At 41.3% G+C, this 19,910-nt stretch overlaps 1 protein-coding gene across 5 annotated transcripts in view; it reads left to right on the top strand.

The window, feature by feature from the left end:
* The window catches only part of LOC143038824 (uncharacterized), a 209,348-nt gene that overhangs the window by 91,233 nt on the left and 98,205 nt on the right, over positions 1-19,910 (top strand). For all 5 annotated transcript variants that reach the window (XM_076208401.1, XM_076208398.1, XM_076208397.1 and 2 more), the window contains 4 exons: positions 5,315-5,510; positions 5,695-5,809; positions 10,882-11,103; positions 11,263-11,366. In XM_076208401.1, the coding sequence (XP_076064516.1) occupies positions 5,315-5,510; positions 5,695-5,809; positions 10,882-11,103; positions 11,263-11,366 (637 nt within the window). The remainder of the gene's footprint in view (positions 1-5,314; positions 5,511-5,694; positions 5,810-10,881; positions 11,104-11,262; positions 11,367-19,910) is intronic.

Here is a 19,910-nt window from a genome sequence, read left to right as displayed (position 1 = left end):
CGTCATCCAGGAGGTGCTAAGATAAGAAGGGTGGAGGGGTGTGGAGTGTTTTCAGGGATGGAATGGGTGGGAATGATTTTATGCCTTTTCTTTTTTGGCTACCTCCCTTGTAAGGGGGAAAAAGCCTTGGTATATGTATGTATGTATGGGAACATGACTCCACCTTGTTTCTCCTCCCTATTTCTAAGCCAGTGATTATATAATCCATGTCTAACACTTTGGTACTTGTTGACCCCTTAATTTTGTCTCCACAATTCCCATTATGTCTGGTTTTGCTTCTGACAGGTAATCATTAAGTTTGTTTAATCATGAGATTAATCCATTTATGTTAATACAAGCTAATTTTAATTTTCTTCCCCCTATTTCATTTTCTGAATTTTTTTTTTTTTTTTTTTTTTTCATATTTTCAGTCTCATATCTAACTCTCCAATAGAACTGCATTGGTCTGTGGTACTCCAGACCAATGCATACGCTCAGTGATGAATTATGCGAGTCCTGCATGGGCTCCTAATCTCAGTGAGACACACCACAACGCCCTTCAAATCATACAAAACAAAGCCCTAAAAACAATTACAGGCTGCACAAATACATCACCTACAGACCATTTACACCATGAAACAAAAGTCCTCAAAGTCAAGGACCACCTCGACATGAGAGGCACACAAACACTTGCTGCAGCCACCACAAACACATCACACCCGCTACACTACATAGCAGAACACCCACACACACCAAGAAACATTAAAACTACACCCAAAGACCTTTATTACACACAGATACTCTCTTCTCTTCCTCCACAACCACCAAATACCAGCCTCCGGAAACATATTCATAATCATATCACTCACCGCTCCATTAACACACTGAAAGACAACACACTGCTACATGCCAGACCCCCTGATATCCACCCTTCTGAATCCTCTCTCCCACGTAAGGACAGAGTCCACTTGGCCAGACTGCGATGCGGTCACCACCCAGCACTTCTAAGCTACCAGAAGAGGCTGGACGACCGTGTTGTGAACAGCTGCCCAGGATGTAACACTTCACCCCATACCATACAACACATAATGGAAGACTGCATTATACACAATCATGCACGCAAACAACACAACATACACTCTATAAAGGATTTGTGGGAAAACCCAGTTTCGGCTGTGGCCTTCCTTGGGGAGACGGGACTGCTCGGACAGACAGTCTAGGGAACGACAACAACAACAACAACAGCTGCATTGGTCTTCATTCATATCTCTCTCTCTGTCTCTCTCTCTTTTTTTATTTTTCTCCTTTAGTTTCATTTCTTAATAACCTAATTCTCTTGTCATTCATGTCTCTTTTTATCCATATACTTTTGTAGTGTTCGCTTCTTGCTAATTTTACTGTGCTTGCTAAGATTACTTCCGCTGCCATTTGTGATCTTAATTTGATCTTTAGTGGTTGACTTTTTCCTTCTCCTGCTACATACCCATTCTGTGCACTTTCTTTACTTCCTTATCTATTTCTTGCTCATCCTGTAGCACTTGTAGAACATTTTTTGCCAATTCTTTGTCCTCTTTTTTTCTCAGGAACCAATTTTAGTTATGTTTTTCCTTTAGACCATAAATTAATATACATTTTGTGTTTTATCTACTGTATCTCTTACTTTCCCCCCTGTGGTGGGGGAAAGAATACTGCCACCAAGTCTTCCACTTGAATCATAAGAGGTGACAGAAAACAGGACGGGGATTAGGACTAGGCATCCTTCTCCCTGTAGACCCACAGGGAACATTCCTAAAAAAGTAAAGGCATAAGAGGGTCTAGGAGTTTTCCAACCAGTACCCTAAGGTTTGGGTCTTTTAATGTGCATGGATGTGGTGCAGATGAGAGTAAAAGTGAAGAGATAGGCAGTATGTTTGTGAGAAGAAAGATGGATGTGTTGGCTCTGAGTGAAACTAAGTTGAGAGGGAGGGACGAGTGTGAGTTTGTGAGTGTAGTTGGGAGGTTCTCAGGAGTGAAGAGAGGATGAGGGAGAGAAAGGGTGGCTATACTAGTAAGTGAAGAGATAGGTAAACGTGTAGTGGAGTGGAAGGAGGTTTCTTCAAGATTAATGTGGATGAAGGTGAAACTGGGATGAGAGATGTGGGTATTTGTAAGTGCATATGGGCCTGGTAGTGAGAAGAGTGTAGAGGAAAGGGAGGCTTTTTGGATAGAATTAATTGAGTGCATAGAGGGATTAGGGAGAAATGTCAATGTAGTTTTATTGGGAGACTTTAATGCTAGGATAGGAAATGTACCAATAGATGGAGTGGTTGGGAAGTGTGGAGTTCCAGGAAAGAATCGTTGTGGAGAGTTGATGGTGGAGATGTGTCTAGAAAGAGAGTTGATGAAGGTGAAACTGGGAAGAAAGTCAAGCATAAGTACACATGAGAGAGGGTGGTGGATGGAAGGGTGGTAGATAGAGCATTAATGGACTATGTAGTGGTAAATAGGAGTATGATAGGAAGAGTTAAGAATGTACATGTCCTAAGGGGAGAGAATGTTAGAATATCAGATCATTTTTTGGTGGAAGGTAAGTTGAGAATGGAGGATAGATGGAGAAAGAGGAAAAGGACAAAAGGTAGGGAGGTGCTTAGAGTGAACTGCTTAAATGAGGAAGAAAAGGAGGAGTACAAGAAGAAGCTGAGAGAGGAGTGGGAGGGAGTGAAAGATAGAGCAGAACTAGAAGTGGAGGTGGAATGGAGATGGTTCAAGGAGGGAGTCACAAGGTGTGCGAAGATGGTGTGTGGAACAAGTAGGATAGGAGGAAATAGAAGGAAGGGTAGTGAGTGGTGGGATGAGGAAGCAAAGAAGGTTGTAGAAGAGAAGTAACTGATCGTAAAAAAAAAAATGAATAAAGATACAAAGACGGTTACATTGTTGGCCACTCGAATTATATATCTCCTTTCTCGTTTTGTGTAAACAATTAGGTAGGGGTTGGTTGGTTCCAAATTCCTCTGTCAACAAATTGCTAGTTAGTGGTCCAGAGTGTGTTTTCGATACATCTTGCTTCAGTCGGTGCTCGTGTGTGTGTGTGTGTGTGCTTAGTCATATATAGAATTACATAGTTATATAAATATAGGGACCAATGACAGATACCTTTATGTGGTAGTCCTGTATGTGGCTGTCCATTTTTAAAACCTATTAACCCACTCATTTAATGAAGCAGCCTTGCTGTGGATGTGCTGTGACTTGCGACACCGTCTTTGACCCAGGGCAGTGGACAAGGTGCAGGGATGACCCGTCATCCAGGAGGTGCTAAGATGAGAGGGAGGGTGGAGGGGAGTGGAGTGTATTTAGGGATGGAATGGGTGGGAATGATTTTATGCCTTTTTCTTTTTGGCTACCTCCCTTGTAAGGGGAAAAAAGCCTTGGTATATGTATGTATGCATTAATCCACTCACCCCCATCAGGAGGTGCAGGACTGGTATTCACTATCAGGACTGGGGCCAAGATCTCTCTCAACTTGAACTGTATGTCTGACACCTATTCACACATGGAAAGCTGATAACATGCAATTGCTCCCTTCTCTCTACAGCTTCCAGCCCAGCCCATAATATAACACACAGATACAACACAGAAAGCAATTAAAAGTTTCTTTCAGAGAGATCAGTTGAAGCTTTTAAGGACCATTACTAGCCAGTGTGGGGCTGTGGGTTTGCCACTTAGTAGAATTTGAGGCAGTGATTAATTACATATATGTATTGTTTGTGTGTGTGTATATATATATATATATATATATATATGTGTGTGTGTGTGTATATACATATATATATATATATATATATATATATATATGAATATCAAGGCATGCATTATTAAAGTTGACAGCATTAAGGAGGTTGTTAATCTTCTTATGGGTATTCTCAAGCTTTCTAACAAGTACTCAGCCATTTGGAGGGTGGACATAAACCAGATTGCCAAAATGATTCATTTATTCAATGTTTCGTCTGCAAGGAGACATCTTCAGGAAAATCTGTAACATGAAAATTACCAACATACAGAAACAAAGAACAAGTGTATTAACCCCTTCGATACGATGACGCCTACGTAGGCGTCATGAGGAGCAAGTGGGTACGCGAGGATGCCGATGTTGGCATCTTGATTATATTTATTTTAGTTGTACCTGCCTGACCCCCATACTCTGTAAACTGGCTTCATCATATTTTCAATGGTTATCAAAATTCATGGGTGAAAGAGAGAATGAGCAATACAGCAGTGACTTTATTTTTTATAATGCGAGTATTATGATGCAACATCGCACGTCTTGCAGCTAATGCTGCCCGCGAGATTTTGGCCCAGAGTGAAGGGGTTAACCTTAACAAAAATTCACAATCATGGAAATAGACATCAATAGATAAAAAAAATAGACAACAATAAATCAAATCCTATCCCGATACATGGGCCGTTGGGGAACAATACTTACAAAATTAAAGGTCCAAAGAAATAACGAAGGAAATCATCGGGTGGTGACATATATGGGAGCCTAGCCGGCTTGGGTGGTGGAAGGGGTAGTGGGAGGGGTTGATGACCCATTATGTCGGGAAGGAGGAGGTTTGGGGGTTGAGAGGTCGGTTGGGGGGAGGATGGATGGAGTGGGTGGGAAGAGGAGGAGGGGGGGGGGGCATATTGACATAGGGTGTGGTGGTTCGTGGTGGGGGCGGCTCCACTGCGAGGGTGAGTGCATTGTTAAACAATGCACTCACTCGCGCAGTGGAGCCGCCACCACCATGACCTGTGACCACACCCAATGTCAATACGCCCCTGCCCCCCCTCCACCTCTTCCCACACACTCCATACATCCTCCCCCTAACCGACCTCGCAAACCCCAAACCCCCCAACCCCCTCCTTCCCAATATGATGGATCATCAACCCCTCCCACTACCCCTTCCACCACCCAAGCCGGCTAGGCTCACATATATAAGTCACCACCCGACGATTTCCTTAATTTCTTTGGACCTTTAATTTTGTAAATACTGTTCCCCAACGGCCCATGTATCGGGATAGGATTTGATTTATTGTTGTCAATTTTTTTTATTTATTGATGTCTATTTCCATGATTATGAATTTTTTTTAAGGTTAATACACTAGTTCTTTGTTTCTGTATGTTGGTAATTTATGTTACAGATGGCAATCTGGTTTATGCCCACCCTCCAAATGGCCGAGTACTTGTTAGAAGCTTGAGAATACCCATAAGAATATATATATATGTATATATATTGTGTGTGTGTGTGTGTGTATATATACACATATGATGTGTATTTGTATTATATATTTATTTTATTCATTTATTTATTTTTAGGAACTTTTTCTTCATCGAAATCGTCTGAACTCGTTGTTTCGGTGCAATAAGTATCTACCCTCTTCTCTTATCATCTTGACCCTCTCTGACAACAGTTTGGTGGACCTTAATGATCTCTCTAACCTCAGTCATCTCCATCAGCTGGAGCAACTAACAATTTTAAATAACCCCTGTCTTGATCCACTGCAACAAACAGGTTATTATCACTTATTTTTTTATTTCAATTTTCTAATTGCTGGTCTGAATATTATAGTAGTTTTTGTATAATAGATTTGGTCTGAATAATGGGATAATTTATCTTGGTAAATAGTAGTATTTAGTTTTTATCTGTTGAAGAATAATCTGTAAAGCTATTGACATTTGTTTTTCTGCCCCAATAGATGCTTCAGGAGTTCCTGTTGGTCCACCGGTGGGCTTTGATTATCGTCCCTATGTTATTAATTGGTGTCTTAACTTAAAAGTATTAGATGGCTACAAGGTCACACCAAAGGAAAGGTAAATTTATATATATACCATTATATTGTATAGCATCCCTCTCAGTTTAACTTCAGCTACAGTAGCATTTATTCACTGCAACAGTTGTTTCTTGTAGGTTTGTCTCAAATACTCGACCCTAAAAAGTGCATCACAATACACTGGAAATTGGAATTAATGCCCATGCATGTGTAAATCCACACCAGCTTACACCCCAATAAAGATGAAACTTAATTTAAATGTATTCCAACTAAACATGAGTGGAATCAAACTTAAACATGCATAACTTAAAGTATTTCTAACATGTATAGTATAAATTGGAGTTGCTGCCCTGTCAGATAATCCATTATTCATAGTCTCTCTAGCAGGAGACCCATGACTCAGATAACTGGCAACAATCAGACAACAACACAATATATCTTATCTGAGTGACTTATGGACCCACCTGTAGGCTGTTGCCATTTACCTGAAGGCTCAGGTCCTCTGCAATAGAGACCAGGGCCACCAGATTCATGGAATGGGAATAGCCACTAGATTGGCCCATAAATCACTTAGAAAGAAATACTGTGTTGTCTGAATATGACTTAGGTGGGGCAATGTAAGATGAGGTGTTCATTGTTTTCTTTGTGATGGTTTTATCTGGGACAGTTTGTTTCCATAGCTAGGATTATTCTGTGCTGGCACTGACATAGTGCTGGATGATGACCTGAACATGTGTGTTAGTGTGCTTCTTCTTTTTCTTGGGAGAGATTTTTCTTTCAGGCTGATGTCTAAGGGGATTTGGTGGAATAGGGAGTTTGGTGGTTGTTCTAGAAGTACTTGTTTTGGGATCTAAGAATGAATGTGTTTATTTCATGGATTATGGATGTATTATATGGGTATGGTACAGATATAGGTTATAAATGTTTGAGTAGTATGCCGCTGGTGTAGTCTTGGTTATGTTCAATTGATTGTGCTTGGTAGTTAAGTAGGGTTGAGGACTTTTGCATAGAATTGTGTACCTTTCATTTTCATGTGATGTTCTATGAGGAAGATTTTGATTTCTGTCTGCAGGTGTTCTATTGGGGTTGTTTTTTGTGCACACTGTTATTATTCTTGTTGTTTTATTTTGAAAGGTTGAGCATGGTTCCTTTGAACTTGTGGTTTGCCATAATCCTGTTAGCATGACAGGGTAAGGTAGTAAATTTAAGGTGTTCTTTCCCTCTCATTCATGTTTTCCATGCATATTATGAAAAATATAAGCCATACCCATAATTATTATGCATGTATGTAACATCTTCCAGGATTTATATGCCTCATGATATCATGTAACTTAAAAAAAAAAAAAAAAATTATAAGAGAAAGAGCTAGAACCACCAAAATTTACCCAAAATATGAAAATGTGTTACCAGTTCTCTCCCCCAACACTGTGCAGTGTTACAAAGTTACAAGATGGTGTGTGGGTCACTTTCTAAGTCAACAAGTGACAGCAAAAATATGTAGTGTACAGTGGGACATTTATACATACATATACCTAAGGCTTTTTCCCCCATATAAGGGAGGTAGCTAAAAATCAAAGGCATAAGAACTACTACCACCCATTCCATCCCTATCACACTCCACTCCCCTCTACCCTCTTCCTTCCCTCTTATCTTGGGACCTCCTGGATGATGGATCATCACTGCATCTCGCCCACTGCCCTGGGTCAGAAGTAGTGTCACAAGAAAACACATCCACAGCAAGGCCACTTCATGAAATTGGCAACTGTCCACTTCCTCCAGTCTCTCTCCCTTAATACTCACGTCCAGTCTGCTGCCACTTTCTCTCCTTGTACATCTCATCACCTTACTTTTATCCATATTTATCTTCAACTTTCTTCTTTCGCACACCTCCCCAAACTCTGTCACCAACTTCCTCTATCCCTCCTCTGAGCCTGCTACAAGCATAGTGTCATCCACAAACAACAACTGGTTTATCTCCCACTTTTCTCTATTTTCTTTAACCATCTCCAATCCCTGAACCACCACCCTTGCATTTACCTCTTCCACCACCCTATCCATGTATAAATTGAACAGCCAGGGCGACATAACACTTCAATGATGAAGTCTCACTTTTACCTCAGACCACTCACTCTCTCCATTTCTAATCCTAACACACACACTACTACTCTCATAAAAACTCATGACAGCTTCTAGAAGCTTTCCTCATATCCCATATATCTGCAATACCTCCCACAGTGCCTTCCTGTCTACTCTGTCATAAACATTTTCCAAATCCATAAAAGCCCAAAAAACATCCTTACTTTTTCCTATAGCATTCTCACATATCTATCTTACCACAAAAATCTGATCTACCGAACCCCAACCTGTCCTATACCCACACTGTTCCTCATCAATTGCTCCATCTGTTCCTCACCTAATCATACTTAAGAAGCTGATCCCTCTGAAACTACTACGCTCACAATTGTCCCCTTTTCCCTTGTAAAGTAAAACTTACAGGCACTCCTCCAGTCCACCCTCTCTTAAACAAACATTAAATAACCTCACCAGCCAGTCCACCATCACTGTACCTCCTTTTTTCAGACATTCTGCATGATATCCATCCAGCCCAGGTGCCATATCTGCTCTCATCATCTTAACAGCTGCCTTCACATCATCTTTCTTTATTTCTCCTCCATTTTCCTCCCTCATCACAGTCATTTTCTTAGCGCATCATGCTGCAACTACCTTCCCCTCCCTATCCTCCTTCACATTTAGCAACTCCCTAAAATACTCTGCCCACCTTCCTCTCACTGCCTTCTCTTCCATTATCATTTCTCCATCTGCACCTTTTACCTTTTCTTCTCTACTTGATTTGCCTCCCCTTCCTCTCTTAATTTCTTTCCAAAACATCTTTTTATTACTTTCAAAATTTTCTGTCATACTCTTACCCCATTTCACATCTGCTCTCCTCTTTGCCTCCTTTATCTTATGCTTTACTTCTCTTTTCTTTGTACCTCTCATATGACTCCCTTGTCCTATTTTGTAACCAATCTATGAAAGCTCGCTTCTTCTCTTCTACAACTTTCTTTGCTTCCTCATCCCACCACTCACTACCCTTCCTTGTGTTTCCTCCCATCCTCCTTGTTCCACACCTCATCTTTACACACCTTATGGCTCCCTCCTTGAACCATCCCCATTCCTCCTTCATTCCCTCCCACTCCTCTCTCAGCTTCTTCTTGTATTCTTTCTCCTTTTCTTTCTCATTTAAGCATTTCACTCTAAGCACCTCCCTACCTTTTGTCCTTTTCCTCTTTCTCCATCTATCCTCCACTTTCAACTTACCTTCCACCAGAAAATGATCTGATATTCCCCCACTCTCTCCCCTTAGAACATGTATATCCTTAACTCTTCCAACTAAACCCCTATTTACCACTACATAGTCTATTAATACTCTATCTACCACCCTTCCATTCATCACCCTCTCATGTGTACATGCTTGACTTTCTTCCTAAACATTGTATTTGCCATCATCAACTCTCTTTCTAGACACATCTCCACCATCAAATTTCCACTACAATTCTTTCCTGGAACTCCACATTCCCAACCACTCCAGCTATTGGTTCATTTCCTACCCTAGCATTAAGGTCTCCCAATACCACTACATTGACTTTCCTCCCTAATCCCTCAATGCACTCAAATAAATTTATCCAAAAAGCCTCCCTTTCCTCTACACTCTTCTCACTACCAGGTCCATATGCAGTTACAAAAACCCACATCTCCTTTCCCAGTTTCACCTTCATCCACATTAACCTTGAAGAAACCTCCTTCCACTACACATTTACCTATCTCTTCACTTACTAGTATAGCCAAGCCACCCCTTCTCTCTCTTGTCCTCTCTTCACTCCTGAGAACCTCCCAGCTACACTCCCAAACTCACACTCGCCCCTCCCTCTCAACTTAGTTTCATTCAAAGCCAACACATCTATCCTTCTTCTCACAAACATACTGCCTATCTCTTCCCTTTTACTCTCATCTGTACCACATCCACGCACATTCAAAGACCCAAACCTTAGGGTGCCGGTTGGAAAACTCCTAGACCCTCTTATGCCTTTACTTTTTTAGGAATGTCACCTGTGGGTCTACAGGGAGAAGGATGCCTAATCCTAATCCCCATCCCATTTTAGTTGCCTCTTACGATTCAAATGGGAAGACTTGGTGGCATTATTGTTTCCCACCCACCACAGGGGACATTTATAACTTAGCAAAATTTGGTATAATTGGGTTCCCAAAAGACTCCAACCACTGCATGCATACAATTGCCATGTCTTTAGGTGGTATATGGAAACCTCATGCATACCAGTATGTTAGGAAGCAGCTGCTGTGGCAACTGTCAGGACATTAGATTAACCCCTTCCATACGGTGCCGCACACGTAGGCGTCATGGGGAGCGAGTGTATTCACGAGGCTGCCATATCGGCGTCTTGATTATATTTATTGTAGTCACCCCTCCATAATGACATTCTTTCTAATTCTTTTGTAATCGCATTTTCTATGGTTATCACAATTCACGGGTGAAGAGAGAACGATCAATATAAGCGGTGACTATATTTTATGATGCGAGTATTATTACGACACGTCGTACGGCTGGCATTGGCTGCTGCCACCGAGATCTAAGTCCATGACGCCTACGTGTGCGGCACCGTATGGAAGGGGTTAATGCCATTGACACTCAAGCCAGTCAAGTGTTGTGGCATCAAATTAACTCTGTTGATGTTCTGTAAGTTAAATCAAGAGGTAACTGTACATTGCCATAAACTTAGAAAGGCTACAAAACATTGTAAAACTGGAAGAAATTGAGCATATGTCCTGCAGTCATAGATGCTGGAGGCAAACACATTTGAGAGGAGCACAAGTGGCTTTTGGCAGGCATGTCACCATATGGCTGGGATTTGGCTGTGGTTACAACAGACTTTTGTACATCTTGTTAAAAATAAAAATTCCAGTGCTCTGCAAGAGGCTGCCTTAACCAATGGTGTAGCTTAGAAATAGTTTCCTTTATATGTATTTGACACTGATAACTATGTGTATTTCAGAAGTCAGAACTAATTTCTTTCATTCACATCTTGTCATCAGTTTAAAAGGAGAATGGCTATACTCACAAGGGAAAGGTCGAGGGTTTCAAGTTGGAGAACACCCTGCTTTGGTGCAATATTTATCAGGAGTCTGTTTGGCTGGTGGTGGGTGGGGTGGTGCAGAGTTGCCAGATGATGATGAAAAATTGGCTAAGATTCTTCAGCTAGCTAAGCAGCACCAGCATGATTTAAGACATTCATCAGTAAATGGACATGAGAACAGGTAATTGTATTATATATTAATTTCTGTCTCGTGAGAACAATAGAAAACTTTATATATTGTATCAGTTGATGTGTAGAAAATGTTTCATAGTAAGAAATAATGGCTCACATGAAAATCAGTCACATTTTAATTGAACCCAATCTACATTTTTGTCTTTAGCGAATCATCAAGTGGACGAGGTAGTCGAGCGAGCAGCCACAAGGATTCTCCTGCAGCACGACGTCGATCTGTCTCTCGATCAGCTTCCCTGCGAAGAAATACTGGTTAGTTTTATCTTAGATTGTTACATTACAATATTATTTATCAGCCTCATGCATATTTTTCTTAATTCTGAAGTCTTTCCCTTTTTTTTCACATTTTCTCTTAACCCCTTTACTATGGCCTCCTGCACTACCAATCTTCCATTTAAGCTCCTGTGCACACCAGGTTTGCTTGGTGTTATGATTATTATACTATTATTCATTTTAGTGCTGTGATAATATCATTAAAAGACCCAAACCTTAACCACTTCCATACTGTCACGCCTACGTAGGCGGCATGAGGAGCAAGTGGGTACTCAATGATGCCGACGTCGCCATCTTGATTATATTTATTGTAGTCGTACCTACGTAATTTCGATTCTCTCTAAACTGGCTTCATCAATTTTCTATGGTTATCAAAATACACGGGTGAAAGAGAACGAACGATTGAGCACTGACTTTATTTTAAAAATGCAATTATTATGACACAACATCGCACATCGGGCAGCTAATGCTGCCAGATGTGCGATGTGCCCCGGAGTGAAGAGATTAAGGTTCTGGTTGGAAAACTCCTCCCAGACCCTGTTATTCCTTGACATCTTGTAGGAATTTACCCTTTAGGGACACAGCAGGATGCCTAGTCCCAACCACCATCCTGTTTTAGTCACCTTTTACCACCCAAGTGGGAAAACTTGGTGGCAGTATTCTTTCCTCCCCTACCATAGGGGTTGGCAAAAATGGAAATATGTATTCAGAGAAGTGGTACAGGATAGTAGTAACCCCCTCAATACAATGACGCCTGTGTAGGCGTCATGAGGCACAAGTGGGTAGATGAGGATGTAAGCATTGATGTCTTGATTATATTTATTTTGTAGTTGTAGCTAAGTGACCCCCATATTCTGTGAACTAGCCTGATTAAATTTTCTGTGGTTATTAATATTCAAAGTGAAAAAAAAGAGTAATATAGCTGTAACTTTGTAAGTTATACATACATATACCAAAGGCTTTCTTACCCCGTACATGGGAAGTAGCCAAAAAACAAAGGTATAGAAACCACTCCCATCCATTCCATCCCCTACACACTCCACTCCCCTCTACCGTCCTCCCTCCCTCTTATCTTGGCACCTCCTGGATGACGGGTCATACCTGCATCTTGCCCACTGCCCTGGGTATGAAGCAGTGTCGTACATCAGGCAGCTAATGTTGCCCACGAGAATTTGATTTGTATTGAAGAGGTTAAGAGGAGAAAATATAGTGGAGGGACAGTCATAGTACAATTAACTAGCATCATTTCTGTATGTATCCAGGAGGTGCCAAGATAAGAGGGTGGAGGGGAGTGGAGTATGTTGGTGATGGAATGGGTGGGAGTGTTTTTTTTTATGCCTTTATTTTTTTGGCTACCTCCCTTGTAAGGGGGGAAAAAACCTTGGTTTATGTATGTATGTATTTCTCTATGAGTAGATATTTCCTTTAACACAGACAAAATTATGTGTAGCTCCTGAGCAGATGTTTTTAGTACAATAACACACAGCCTATACTCTAGATGGGCTGATGAGATGTACAATTGTAGAGGATGGCAGCAATTTGGAAGTAAGGTTACCTCATCAATACAAGTCAAATTCTCGCGTGCAGCATCAGATGCCTGATATGCAATGATTTGGTAATACATACATACATACATATACCAAGGCTTTTTCCCCCTTTCAAGGGAGGTAGCCAAAAAAGGGAAGGCATAAAAACACTCCCACCCATTTCATCCCTAAATACACTCCACACCCCTCCCACCCTCCCTCTCATCTGAGCACCTCCTGGATGACGGGTCATCCCTGCACCTTGTCCACTGCCCTGGGTCAGAAGCTGTGTCGCAAGACACAGCACATCCACAGCAAGGCCGCTTCATTTAATCGGCGACCCCCCCTCTCCGTCCCCCCTTGCATATAAGGAGAGGACGGGGAGAAATCCCTTCGGGCTGCATCAAAATTTACTCACACATACTACCCCACCCCCCACCCCCCCGCCCATTCCTCCTCATGCAATCACAACATCATCCATATACAACCATTCTCCACTCACCTCTGTCTTCCGTCCTCTCCCTTCCTTCCTCAACAGACATTCCCCTCTTCCCCAAAGCCCCCTTCACCCCATCCATCCACCTCATCCTAGGACGTCCCCTCATGTTCACTCCCTCCACATCTGCCTTCCATACCTCTTTTACTAGTCTTTCTTCACTCATTCTTTCCATGTGTCCAAACCATCCTAATATTCTTTCATCAACCCTACCTCCCAGCTCCTTTTTCACCCCTGTTCTCCTCCTCACCTCCTCATTTCTTACTCTATCCAGCCTAGTAACCCCCACCATACTTCTCAGACACCTCATCTCAAACACATTCAAACTCCTTCTCTTCTTCTCTTATGTTCCACGTTTCTGCCCCATACAGTGCTGTTGGCACAATCACTCCTTCATACAGTCTCCTCTTCGCATCCATTCCTAAATGTCTATTCCTCATTACACTCTTTAATCCACCAAGGCATTTACTCGCTTCTCTCAATCTACATTCCACCTCCACCTTCACTCCACCTTTTCCTGCTACACTTGCACCCAAGTATCTAAAACTATCCACTTCCTCCAGTCGCTCTCCCTTAATGCTCACTTCCAGTCTACTGCCACTTTCACCCCTTGTACATCTCATCACCTTACTTTTACCCACATTTATCTTTAGCTTTCTTCTATCACATACTCTCCCAAACTCTGCCACCAGCTTCCTCAATCCCTCCTCTGACCCTGCCACAAGCGCAGTGTCGTCCGCAAACAACAGCTGGCTCACCTCCCACTTTTCTCCATTTTCTTTAACCATCTCCAATCCCTGACCCACTACCCTAGCATTCACCTCTCGCACTACCCCATCCATGTATAAGTTGAACAGCCAGGGCGACATAACGCATCCTTGACGAAGTCCCACCTTTACCTCAAACCACTCACTCTCTCCATTTCTAATCCTGACACAAGCTCTACTACTCTCATAAAAACTCTTGACAGCTCCCAAAAGCTTTCCTCCTATCCCATAAATCTGCATAACCTCCCACAGTGCCTTTCTGTCTACCCTATCATAAGCCTTTTCCAGATCCATAAAAGCCCAAAAAACATCCTTCCCCTTTCCTATAGCTTTCTCACATATCTGTCTTACCACAAAGATCTGATCTACACAACCTCTACCTGTCCTAAATCCACATTGTTCCTCACCAATTACTCCTTCTGTTCCTCTCCTAATCCTCTCAATCAAGATCCTCCCATAAGCCTTCCCTACTACACTTAACAGGCTAATCCCTCTGAAACTACTACATTCACACTTGTCCCCTTTTCCCTTGTAAAGAGGAACTATACAGGCACTTCTCCAGTCCTCCGGTACTCTACCCTCTCTCCAGCAAACATTAAATAACCTCACCAACCAGTCCACCATCACTGAACCTCCCTTTTTCAGACATTCTGCATGGCATCCATCCAGACCAGGTGCCTTACCTGCTTTCATCATCTTAACAACTGCCTTCACCTCATCCTTTCTTATTTCTCCTCGATTCTCCTCACTCATCACTCTCATTTTCTTCACATTTCCCACTGCAGCTATCTTTCCTTCCCTATCCTCCTTCACATTTAGCAACTCCCTAAAATATTCTGCCCATCTTCCCTTTACTGCCTTCTCTTCCATTATCATCTCTCCGTCTGCACCTTTTACCTTTTCTTCCCTACTTGATTCGCCTCCTCTTCCTCTCTTAATTTCTTTCCAAAACATCTTTTTATTACTTTCAAAATCCTCTGTCATACTCTTACCCCATTTCACATCTGCTCTCCTCTTTGCCTCCTTTACCTTTTGCTTTACTTCTCTTTTCTTTTCTTTGTATGTCTCATATGACTCCCCCGTCCTCTTTAGTAACCAATCTGTGAATGCTCGCTTCTTCTCTTCTACAACCTTCTTTGTTTCCTCATCCCACCATTCACTACCCTTTCTTCTATTTCCCCCTGTCCTTCTTGTTCCACACACCATCCTTGCACACTTTAAGACTCCCTCCTTGAACCATCCCCATTCCTCCTCCACACCCATCTCTGCTCCATCCTTTACTCCCTCCCACTCCTCCTTCAGCTTCTTTTTTCGTACTCCTCCTTTTCCTTTTCATTTGGTAATGCATCACAATAATCGCATTATAAAATATAATCACTGCTGATTTACTCATTCTCTTTCACCATGGGGAATAATAAACACAGAAAATGCAATCAAGCCAGTTCACAGAATTTGGGGGTCACTCAGCTACAACTACAAAATAAATATAATGAGGATGCCAATGCTGGCATCTTCATATACCCAGCTGTGCCTCATGATGCCTACATAGGCGTCATCATATGGGAGAGGTTAAAGGAGAGAAGCTGAAGGAAGTGAATACTTATAGGTATTTGGGGTTGTGTGTGGCTAAAAGGGGGAGATAGAGGTAGAGGTAAGTTGTAGATTGAGAGGAGCAAGTAGGTGCCTTCATGAATAAAAAAAATTGTAATGAGAAATAGACATTTGGGAATGGATGCAAAGAGGAGATTATATTTCCTAGTTGTATTTTATGGGAAGATTTGTTCTTAAATTCTTGTATTGTGTCTGCACACACTATTTTTTTGTCCAATTTGTTCCATATATCTATCACTCTGTGTGGGTGATTGTGCTGACAGCATTGTATGTAACAGAGACATAGAATTTAAGAGAGGCAGAGATGAAAAGTTTAAATGTGTTTGAGATGAAATGTCTGAAAAGTATGGTTGGGGTTACAAGGTTGTATAGAGTAAGAAATGAGGAGGTGAGGAAGAGAGCAGGGGTGGAAAAGGAAATGGAAGATAGGGTTGATAAAAGAGTATTGGGATGGTTTGGACACATGGAAAGAATGAATGAAAAAAGATCAGTAAAAGATGGGTGGAAGGCAGAAGTGGAGGGAGTGAACTTGAGAGGATGACTGAGAATAAGATGGAAAGGATGAAAGGGTCGTTGAGAAAGAGGGGAATGTCTGTTGAGCTAGGAAGATAAGAACATAAGAATGAAGGAGACAGGAAGAGACCAGAAGACCTACACTAGGCTGTTTCATGTCCATTACCACCTGTCATTCCCATCCATAAAGTTGTCTATTTCTTAAAATAACTGATAGTTTCAGTGCTCACTACATGGTTATTAAGTCTATTCCATTCATTGACCACCCTATTAGTAAACCAATTATTGCTTATCTCCTTCTTAAATCTACATTAGTCCAGTTTAAATCCATTACTACAAGTCCTGTCATCTTAATATGATGACCTTGTTTGCATCACTCTTGTTAAAGCGTTTGATTCACTTAAACACCTCTATTAAATCACCCTGCACTCTGCACCTTTCCAGAGAGTGTAAGTTAAGGTGCCTAAGCCTCTCTTCGTAAGGTAAATTTCTGAGCCCATGCATCATTTTGGTCATTCTCCTATGTACTGATTCTAGTGAATTGATGTTCGTTCTATAAGAAGGAGACCAAAACTGTACCACATAGTCAAGGATGGGTCTTACTAATGCTAGATAGAATTTGATAATTACCTCTGCACTTCTATTCATAACTGGCCTAGCAATGAAACCTAATGCTCTATTAGCTTTATTCCTAGTGCTAATGCACCGTTTCCTGAAATTAAGGTTAGGACTTGGTAGAACTCCCAAGTCTCTCTCGCACTCAGTTCTCTCTAAAAACGTGTTATCTAAGGGAGAAGGCAGAGGGTAGGGGTGAGTGGAGAATAGTTGTGTATAGATGATACTGTGATGCAAGGAAGGGAGGGGATGGGGGATGGAGGATTGTAGGGAATAGTTATGTATGAATGATATTTTGATGCAGCCCGATGGGATTTCTCCCTGTCCTCTGTTCATATGCATTAGGAGATAGAGATAGGGGGTCACCAATTAAGTGAAGTGGCCTTGCTGTGGATGTGCTGTGTCTTGCTGCATTGCTGACCCAGGGCAGTGGGTGGGATACAGGGATAACCTGTCATTCATAAGGAGCTAAGATGAGAAAGAAAGGGTGGTGGATGGGAGTGTGTACTTGCCTTTTCACTTGGCTACCTCTTTTGTAAAGAGGAAAAAGCCCTTGATATATAGATAGATAGCCAAGACTACATAAGATAACATTAAACACAACAGCATGTTCTCCAACAAAACAAAAGAAACTAAATAATAATTTTTGATAGTTGGGAGTGGGATAGGTGGGGATGTAGCCTTGGCTGGCTACCTCACTTATAAGGGGGAAGAAGCCTCTTTATATATATATAGACAAATAGAAATACAAATATAGAAGACAACATCTACATACTGGTGAACTCTATCTCTCAGTTCTCTAAGAAAATACAAACTATGCGTCAGCAGCATACATCATATGCCTCAATTGTTTTATGGATTGAGTGTCAGTGGCATATATCGTATGCCGCAATCTAAAAAATTCACCAAAAATAGGCATTGCATCATGGGTCAAATCTGTAGTAATGACCCAGAAGCCCTATCCATTGGCTATAAAAGGCACCCAACAATTTTTATTTATTGACAAAACTGGCAAACCTGGCAGCAATTTTTTGGGGGTAACTTGGGGTATAAAATAGGCCTGTAGGATGTAATTTAGGTGATTCTGGTGTACGAAACAAAGTATGAGGAGATGAAATTGTACTTCGACAGTTAGGCAGGTGCCATTTAGTACATATTCAGACATATAGAACTGGCGATTTTGCACTGCCAATTTTCATAAATATATAATACAAAATGTGGCCAGGCAATAATGGTGTGATGTATGCTTACTAAAATATTTACCAAAACAATAAGAAGCACCACAATCACCTATCCTCCTTGAAATTATAAAAAAAAAAAAGTCAATTTACCACATAACAAAGTGATAAATATTTGCAAAAAAAAATCCACAAAAACTATTTATAAACACATTTTCCCTCAGTGTTAGACTATTATGGGCGACTGTACATTGACTTGAAACATCATAAATGTGAAATTCCTTCACACTGAAATTTTAACGAAGCTTCCCCGAAAAAATATGACAACATTCTCGTTCAACTCACGTGAGGAGCGAAAGAAAGTCTACAGATTTTCTACCCAACTTTCACATGCATATCTCAAAAATTTTTACCCAGTTTCTCTACTTCTAGGCTAAGGTGAATCGAAATAAGCAAGATTCGTTGGTTTTTACATAATTTTGAGTTGATTTAAGCAATAAAAAAATGTATATATTTTTCTACTCTGACACTGGGGGGGGTACACAACATTTGCCCGGCGACTTATGGGTTAATGCACACCATTGAATATGGTTACACATAGCAGATCAAAATACTAGAACCATTCCCCAACATAAATGTACAAAACTTGAGCAAAAAGTGTTCTACTGGATAACCTTCCCAACATAAGTAACAAGCAGCATCCTCAATGTCCTCACCTTCTCTCCAACCACAAGCAATATGGGAATCATCCTTGGTCTCTCCTCAGACTAATATTAATTAATTGATTGTTGCTTCAAGTTTCACCAAGTGGAAAATATGCAGCACCATAGCAGCTAGCAACAGCCTTTGGCCTCTTCCACAGATCTCTATGGGAAGAATCTCTGGACTGCTGCCTATGTACCTGTGAGGGAGTGCTTCTATGTCACTGGCTGACATTGGTAGGGGAAAAGGAGTAGTTGTGGGATTGTGGGCCCAGTCTGGAGACAGTATCTGCCCCTTAGGGCTGCACCTCCTAATGGAGGTGAGGAGGTTGATGGGTTTTGAAAATGAGCAGCTTTGCTGTCCATCTTGCAGGAGCATTACACACAGGTACCTTCAGACCACTCCAATAAATTTCACTATAAAACATACATATACTAACGCCTTTTCCCTCTTACAAGGGAGGTAGCCAAAGTCATAGACATAAATCCACTCCCACCCATTTCATCCCCACACACTCCACTCTCATTCATCAACCCTCCCTCCCTCTTTTCTTGGGTCCTCCTGGATGATGGGTCATCCCTGCATCTCACCCACTGCCCTGGGTCAGAAGCAATGTAGCAAGACACAGTACATCCATAGCAAAGTTGTTTAATTTAATCAGTGACCTCCCCTCTTTGTCCACTCATGCAGAAAAAGAGAAGACAGGGAGAAATTCCTTCAGGCTGCATCAAAATATCATTCACACATACTTCTCCTGTCCCCCACCCACACTCTTCCATGCATCACAGCATCATCCATACACAACCATTCTCCACAAGATTACAAAGGGAAAAAACAGAGACCTTTGGTATAACACAATTTCTTTCTATAGACAAGGAAGTAGAAGAAAGCATTATTATTACTATAGATAATAGGAAACATATTCCTAAAGCCTGCAGGAAAAAAAAAAAAATTAAACCCATAGAACAAGAAAAAGAACTACTTAAAAAATTAAAGCCAATCTAAAAAAAACAACAGTAAAGGAAAGTAAGGAAAAGCAGAAAATTATGTGTAGAAAAAAAAAAGTATAATAGAGTTAGTATGGAAGGTAAAAACATGAGGGTGATAGACCCAGG

The sequence above is a fragment of the Oratosquilla oratoria genome, chromosome 25, assembly GCF_046742065.1.
Source record: "Oratosquilla oratoria isolate Oo_2021 chromosome 25, ASM4674206v1, whole genome shotgun sequence".
Taxonomy (NCBI): Eukaryota; Metazoa; Arthropoda; class Malacostraca; order Stomatopoda; family Squillidae; genus Oratosquilla; species Oratosquilla oratoria.
The sequence above is the reverse complement of the archived record's forward strand: the minus strand, read 5'-3'. Positions and strand labels throughout refer to the sequence as shown.